General features: G+C 33.2%; 1 protein-coding gene across 1 annotated transcript; it reads right to left on the bottom strand.

The window, feature by feature from the left end:
• Positions 1-225: 225 nt before the first annotated feature.
• Positions 226-1,230, bottom strand: LOC118034198 (transcription factor MYB44). Its single transcript, XM_035039427.2, has one exon. The coding sequence runs from the start codon at positions 1,081-1,083 to the stop codon at positions 337-339; it is 747 nt and encodes a 248-aa protein (XP_034895318.1). The 5' UTR covers positions 1,084-1,230; the 3' UTR covers positions 226-336.
• Between the last annotated feature and the right edge of the window lie 7,206 nt (positions 1,231-8,436).

Below are 8,436 nucleotides of genomic sequence, written 5' to 3'. Positions count from 1 at the left end.
AATTTAATGAGTGATCGTGAGTGTGGTATAGCTTTTGTTTTTTTGATGCATTTCACTTAAAAATAATGTAAGAATTGTTTTTTCCAAGGCAAAATAATTAAAACCCATTCCCGTCATCCATTGGAGACAGGCTGTAATGAAACATAGATTGTAAATATTTATACAAGGCCACAAGTTCAGGCACTCATCAATCTTCATCTCACATTTTAGTTAAAAAAAAAAAAATAAGAAAAAAAAATTAACATAATAATCATATTAAGTGTCAACACCACCGAATTAATCAAATTAACAACACCAGGCATTGCTTCGATCCCCTCTTCTCTAATTTAGTCCCAACTAATGAAAACCTGAGCTACTCTCGGACAAGGTAGAGCTCACATAGTCCCTCACTTCCCTTGCAATAACATCCCTCATCACATCCCAAAATCCAGCAGGCAAACTCTCTGGCCTCCTCTCCGCCACCATTCCACCACTATTACCACCGACTCCACCACCAATCCCTGGCGGTGCGAGAGTCAGCGTGGTCAACGCATCTTCCTCTTCTCTCATTATGCCATCCGGCATAGATCCTGATGCTACATTGATATCAATGGCAATGCATTCATTGTTGTTGTTACCATAGTTACTATCAAAATTACCTTCCAAATTCATCTGACTTTGGCGTTCTCTTGCCCTTCTTTTCAACGTGGAGTTCCAATGATTCTTGACCGCGTTGTCGGTCCGACCCGGCAGCAACCTGGCAATGGTGGCCCATCGATTACCAAACCTGGCATGAGCAGCCAGGATTGTTTCATCTTCTACTGGAGAAAACGGACGGTGCTCCACATTTGGGCTTAACTGATTGCACCACCTAAGCCTGCATGATTTTCCAGACCGACCCTTTATGTAACGGCTTATTAAGGACCAGTTTCTGGGTCCATGTTGCTCAACAAGCCTGGTCAAAATCCTGTCTTCCTCTGCACTCCATGGTCCTTTAATTCTTTCAGATTTATTGGTGCTTCTTGGTGTTTTATTTCCATTGAAAGAAGACTCCGAAGAGGAAGAATCTGAAGAAGAAGTAGAGCACATGTTCACTGCTTCCATGATAATTAAGATCACGAGGAGGGAGCTTCAAAGAAAAAGAGAGAGAGATTGAGTAAAGGGGTTTTGGCTTTGAGGGTGGACGCGAGACAATAAATCGAGTTGCAGGAGTGAAGGGGCTTATATACGGAGGAGGAAAGAAATGGGGATAGAAAGAGAGAGAGAGAGAGAGAGACAAAGAGGTGCATGAACATGGTTCGGTACCCAATAGACAGAGAGGGGTCTTCCAGGAAACTGGCTTTTGTAAAGTTGGTGGGGGAGTGTAGACCAGGAATAGGTGCGTACTCTCGAGGTCGAGTTTTGTTTTCGAGATTTCTTTTCTGCGACCAAATTTTGTTGCAGATCGGATTCTGTTTTGTCTGCTCTTTGTTATTTGACCATTTTAGGCCTCCGAAGGATAATTCAAGTGTGGATCAAGAAAACAAGTAACCGAGGAATGTATTATTATAGACTTATAGTAGAGAATTCCGAGCACAGATGACTTAATTTATGTTACATGTGTCCCTGTACACATGTTATGTACAGGGACATATGTTTAGTTGCCAAATTAGGTAATTTTACATAACCATCTCATAATTATAAGTTAATTGCTAATTAGAATGTACTGAAAAGAATTTCCAAAAGCAAAACAATGGCGTGGTTGTCAAAACTCGTTATTAATACACATATCACAATTGTTTTTTACTCTTTGAGATATTCCTTTTTAATGAATTTAAGTTGTTTATTTTTTATCTATAGATTCTTTTTATATATATAAAAAAATAGCTTGACTCAAACTATATTTAGGAATAATGATTCTGACTTTTTAGCAAAATTATAAATTTTGATTTGATTATGTGTATTAACCTAGTGATTTGTAACAAGTTTTATTTCAAGTATTTTTTTGAAAAAAAAAATCATAATTTGGGCTAATCTGTCTGTTGGTGGCAAAATTATTAAATTATATCTTATAAATATACCTAACTTAATTATTTCCTGGTACAAATCTTTAGCAAAAATATTTTTCTAATTTGTTCTTCATTATAAAATTTGTTACTATTTAAAATGATTAAAAGTGAATAATTTAGTAAGCACTCGCCATGCCAATGCTTTTCAAAATCTATATTAAGGACAGGTGGTAATTAAAGACAATAATCAAAACAAGTTCAGGAGAGTGAATCTAAGGGGCAATCTTGGGATTTGGATGAGACCAAGCAATCTCGATGCAGAAAATAAAATTAATAAAAATCATTCGCGTACTCAATACTCTCTCTTTCTCTCTCTCTCTCTATCACGCGCAGACAGAATGGCTTATCGTTTATAAACAAGAGAGGAGAGCGTTTTTACCGAAAAAAAAAAAGAAAAAAAAAAAAGGAGAGGGAGAGAGAGAGGAGAGAGCGTTTAAAACATGACAGGAAGGCCAGAGCTGTTTAACACAAAACAAACGTTTTAAAACGGAAAGTGGGGTCGAGACCTTTTGACTAGATGGCTAGATTTACAGCTGGTGAGTCCAAATCCATAGCCTCAGTAACTGGAATCAACGGCTCCGATCAACCGTTTCAAAAAAGAGATACTGTTAAGAGGAATCCCTTAAATTATTAGTATTAGCTTTTTCAGGAGGATGACTTTTACGTCCTCCACGTAGGAAGGTCCCACAGCCAGCCTGTGCGAATCTCACGTGATTCGTGTTAAATCCCCTTGACTTTCTGGTCTATTCAACAAAAGTAACTTACTTACTCCACTCTTCCCTTTGGAGCGTCTGTCTCACAGCCCCTTATTGCCCTTTAATACTTGGTTATTAAGCCTACGTTTCTTTTCCAATCCAGAATTCGTGTCCGCGGATTGTGTTTTTATCTTATGTAATTATTTTAAAATGTTTTGTTAATTAATAGATATTATAGTTTTGCTCCATTTTTTTAAAAATAATCTTAGTTAAAAAAGGTTAAGTCCCAAGATCTTCCACGTAATTTATAGATCTTCTTGAATTTATTTTTTAAATTACAATAGTAAAAGTTATTATAATATTAAATATACACTAAACTTAAATTTATAAGTTAACTTATTAACTTGCCTGTCAAGTCGACTCAATACCTCACTAAATCAAAATCTAACCTGAATTGTATTTTATTTCAAACTTTAAAAATTATCATGATCAAATTTAAGTTTAAATTAATGAGTCAAATTTGATTAAGATTTAGTGGAATTAATTTCAAGATTTAAAAGAAAAAATTATTCAAAATAATATTATTTTATTTAAAATAAAATAAAATTATATATTTTTATTTTTTTATCGAATAAATCCATGACCGAGAACTCGAATTAGTTCTAGTACACTCGTTTTTTTCATCTTGAATGTTGTTTGTAAGAAATTACAAGCCAATGCCAGCACTATCATGGATAATACAAAACATACCAGGGCAAAAATATATCATTGTTTGTTTCTGCTTCTTTACAGTGCGATGCAACTTAAAGGTCATCGATAATTTTTTTCAAAATTGAGATTAAATCTGAATTTGTTGACTTAAATAGGGGTGTGATACTGTGAATTAAAAGTACAACGATAATTGAATTAAAAGTACAATTATTTTCAACAGGTCATTTTAAAAGTTCAAGTTGAGTGAATTAACAAAGTACATAAAGAAAAAATCAAAACTAGAAATGTGAAATAAAGACATTAGGATAATTATTGATATAAAATTTAATTTGGAGATCTCACAAAGATTAAGATTAAAGCCGAAGTAATTTGGCCGTGGATATAGAGATTGAGAAATACGCGCTGTACAACAATGAGATTTAAGCAACCCCACAAAATATCAACGAGTCGGCATCATGATTACATCCTAGCCGCCCACGTGTCAATATTAATGGATTTTTGGAGTCTTATAGGGGACCCGTGATGTAACTCCACCGAGAAGCAGTTGGGCAGTTGATACTCCAGCTAGCATCGAACCCTGATTCATTCACCGACTGATTTCGAAATTCTCCATAGTTTTCAAACAGTAAATCACAAACAAGGACACTTTCCTTAATAATTGTCTTTAAGAGGTTGCCTTTGTGGGACCAGAAAGTGGACTGTTTTTTTTTTTTTTTCAATCTGATCAGAAAGAAACTGAGCCACTTGATTTGCAGAGACCAGTGGGGTCCAACGTGTTCCCTTCCAACCCATTTGTTGCTCGGTATAGCTCTGTCATTGGTTGTTTTGGGTTTTGCCCAACACCGCGTGGGACTGGGTAGTTTGTCCTTTTCCTTGAACTGGTCAAGCATTGGTTATAGTTTGTTGATTGCTCTGTCTATTCTTGACTTTTCACTCTCTTTTTATTCGGTAATGTGATGAAATCATGCTTTAAAAAAATTTATTTTTTTCAAATAAAAAATACACAAATAGATTATAATAGAAGTTGTTGGCAGTTAATATAAACAGGACATTGGGGGTTTTCAATTTTTCATATAATAAATACTGTTGCTAACTGAAATTCTTTTTTTCTTGTTTTCAGCTTTTAAGGGATATTAATTCTCAAATGTTTAAGGGAACTTGTTAGCGTTTTCCTAAAACAAAAATCACATGAAAAAGCAAGCTTAAATTTCTCCGAATTATGGGTCCTGCCAGGTTTTTAAAGATAGGTTCCTTAGCCTGGTCCCCTCGACACTATACAGTATCAATCACGCCTCGAAATCAGATGTTCTTTGCAGTTTGCACCAAAATGAAAATTTTCCCAGCTATAAACATGATTTAATGTGCTGTTATTTCTCATTCCGCATTGCCTCGGGACCGTGCAATTTCCATAGTAATTGACCTTCTTTGAATATTTTTGTTGAAAATGATGATAAATTTCGTGTTAATACAGTAATAAGGAGAAGGAATTGGACAAGTTCGCTCCAGTTGGTTGGCGTTTACATGTTAGGGAAATTGACGCTTGCCATTATCGTTATCCTTTCGCATTGATTGAAGATGATAAGTAATCGAATTTCGAAATAGACGAGTAGAAGGTGTGTCCACTTGATATAGAGAATAATTATTTTTTTATTTTAAAATTTTTTTTGAAAATAAATTATTACCTTTTGTTTTAAATTAATATTTTTTTTTTTTTTATTATTTTGATGTTCAGATATAATTTTTTTTTTTAAAAAAAGCTTGGATTTGTCTTTTAAAAAATAATAATAGCTTTAAATTTACTTCTTGGTCGATCTTGAATTTATATGCTTGGCTCTATAAATGAGTTGACTTGTATACAGTTGTATACAGTCAGAAAAGCTTCAAATAAAGTTCGTTGCTTTTTGTTGCTTGACTTCATTTCCTGGTTTATTTTACATTTAATTGTTTTTCAAACTTGGTTTGTAATTGGTTAATGTGTCTCCTGTAATTTTTTATTTTTTTATTTTGGATATTAACATATCAAGACCATTCAAGACTATATAAAAAACATTAATTTGATGCTTTTCAAATGAAAAACAATTTGAAAATCATTTTAAAAAATAAATTATAACTAAAAATCAATTTTATTAATCACAATTTTTTTTAAAAAAAATAAACCCATTCATATACCAAATAAAACCTTAAATTTATAGAATAAATTATCTAAAATGATTTCTTGATGAATTATTAGGAAATATTGAATACATTCTTTAGTACACTGAATAATTAATTAATCGATATCTTATTTTTCAATTTCTTGAAATGTAAAATGCTTAAAAATATGCTGGGTACAACTGGAACATTAATAGCTGGGCTCGTCGGTGACCTAGCCTGGGCCCTTTCTTCGGGAACCAACTAGTTTTGAACAATCACCGTCTATCTGGTGAAAACGATGGGCCTGGCTTTTACTCGTAACACGACAAGAATATACCTTATCTCGATCTTATTTTTAACAGATAATGTCAGCGACCCGTTTTCTCCATAGAATGATACTCGACCCTTGGATACGAGGGTCCAACATGGAGTCCATAAGGGGACCCATTCATCCAGGAGGCTTATTCGGGGGAGTTATTTTGTTCTGGAAAACAAAAGAAATAATCGTCTCATGAACTATGGTCCATCAAGAATTTCCTTATCTTGGAGTTAAATTGGGGAAGCTTTAAAGTAGGGATGATAATGGATATTAATGATGTTATAAAATTCAAAATATATAAATAATGAGTTATTTAATGTTTTAGATAGTAGTTAATTAATATCTTGAAACACTTGGATTTTTTCTTTTTAGTCTAAAAAATTACAGGTTTATTGTAAAAAATTGAGTTAATAAGGAGATCTAAAGATCCCTGATAATAAAATCTATATGTTTAAGGTTAATCAGTATCACGAATGAGATAATAAATATGGTAGGTCCTTTAAGAGACCATGCATACACTTATAAGTATAGAAAAATCATTACATTAATATAAATAACTATCCTAAATAAAGAGGTATGGTGGTTTATCATACTTTCAATATTTTATTTTAGAAGATCCTTTAAGATCATGCATATAGCATTAGAACTTGGTAATGGTTGAATCCAAATATTATGGGTCTAGCATATTTACAAAATCCCTGCTACCCTTGGGCTTGATTGACTATCAAACCTAAGTACTTTGAGCCTGACATGTTTGTTAGACTCACGTTGTATAAGATTTAGCTAACTGTCAAGTCCAAGTTCTTTAAGCCTAAAATGTTTGTCAAATCCTTGTTGCTTTTTAGGCTTGATTGACCGTCAAGCCGAAATTCTTTTGGAGATTATGTGTTTGACAAATCCATTTTATTTTTTAAGATTTTTTGACTCATCAAATATTTAAGGGTTGAGATTTTATTATATTTATATCTTATTTATTAATTATCAAATAAAAATTTAAAAAATCTATATATCATTCACTAGGTTTTGAATATGTATTTATTTGAATACTCTTTGTTTTTGTATTAGTTATCATTCAATATAAAATAAAAAAGTATAATATATATTTGAGATGTGTGTGTATATATATATATTTAAATTGATTCAATTCAGTATTCATGCTCACAGAGGCTGCACGATGAGAGAATGGACCCTAGCAGTACTGGAAGCGAGAATGACACAGCCCAAATGGCAAGTGACCTTAGTACAACCTTCATTTGATTCTCTGTTGGATGGGCTAGCTGAGATGAGTCTTTGTGTAAGAGGAGAGTCGCCCAAAATTGCCAAGTTTCTGCTGGTTTGAGTTTGATTTTCACGCACCCTGTAGAATCTAAGTTGCCTTTTCACACGAAGGGCAAGTAGAATTGTGATATTGTTCAAATCCCAATATTTATTCTAAAAAACAACTCATTTTTACAAAGATAAAATCCGATAGTATCTACCAATACTTCACATTGATTAGAAACTAAAAATAAGCAACAAATTTAGAGAATTATGATAGTAACAACATCGTACATAAATTAAAATTCTAGAATTTAGATGGTATTTTTTCATAAAAAATATCTTTTAGAATAAAACTGTTTGTAGCACTATATATATATATAGTTTTCAATTGTAATAATTTTTATCTCATTCACCTCTCACGAAACCCTTTAGCTCAAAAAAAAAAAAAAGTAGTTTTAAACTCTAATGATGCGAAGATTTTTATCTCGATGAACTTCTACGGAACCCTTTAATTGGAGGAAGCCTCTTAGAAAGCTTGATACTTGATGAATAATAGGCGTAAGTAATATCCCTTTGAACTTGTGTCTTCCACTCCTTTAATTCTAAAAGGACAATGACTAACGTTATCCTGTCTTCCTAACATAAAGAGCTCTTTGCTTCTCTTAAATTGCATCTTCAATTCATTCATCCTGATCGAGTGGAGATAAAAGTGTTGGGAACATCATTTGACATGTACCGAAACCCTAATCGACACTCTTGAGTCTTGACTCAAGATTTGTTTCTGTGCAAAAATTCCAAATATTGAAGTCCACATCCAGTCCCCACTCCCCACCATACATCTGATGTTTGACTAACTAGTTCCAGTGCCTAATGTGCCTATGCTGGGAAAAAAAAGAAGAAAACAGAACAATTAATGCTCTCACATGCTGTGTTTTGGCCCTCACCGGTCTGTCTATTTGATTGAAGATTATTTCAGCCAAAAAAAAAAAAAAAAAAACCAATCAGTCTGAAAAATATTACCTTCCCTCGAAGGTATACATGATAATATGAAGATTTATTAATGTTTTGGCACGAAGTCTTGCGCAGAAGCTATTGAAATGTAAGAAATCTCAGGGTAAAAGTTCTCTTCTCCCTACTGAAATGAGCTGCGACTACAGGGCTTGTGTTCTGGAAAATCTAAAGATTTAATTTGAAGTATCTGTACATTTACTAGTAATTAACAGAGAGCCGGTGAATTGGCTCTGCAGGGATGCCGACTAAATTTAAAATCTTGAAGGCAGAATGATAAATA

The sequence above is a fragment of the Populus alba genome, chromosome 14 (assembly GCF_005239225.2).
Source record: "Populus alba chromosome 14, ASM523922v2, whole genome shotgun sequence".
In the NCBI taxonomy this organism is placed as follows: Eukaryota; Viridiplantae; Streptophyta; class Magnoliopsida; order Malpighiales; family Salicaceae; genus Populus; species Populus alba.
The sequence above is the reverse complement of the archived record's forward strand: the minus strand, read 5'-3'. Positions and strand labels throughout refer to the sequence as shown.

Bases quoted from the DNA above. Each gene is read 5' to 3' on its own strand.
- LOC118034198 (XM_035039427.2), bottom strand. From the start codon at position 1,083: ATGGAAGCAGTGAACATGTGCTCTACTTCTTCTTCAGATTCTTCCTCT.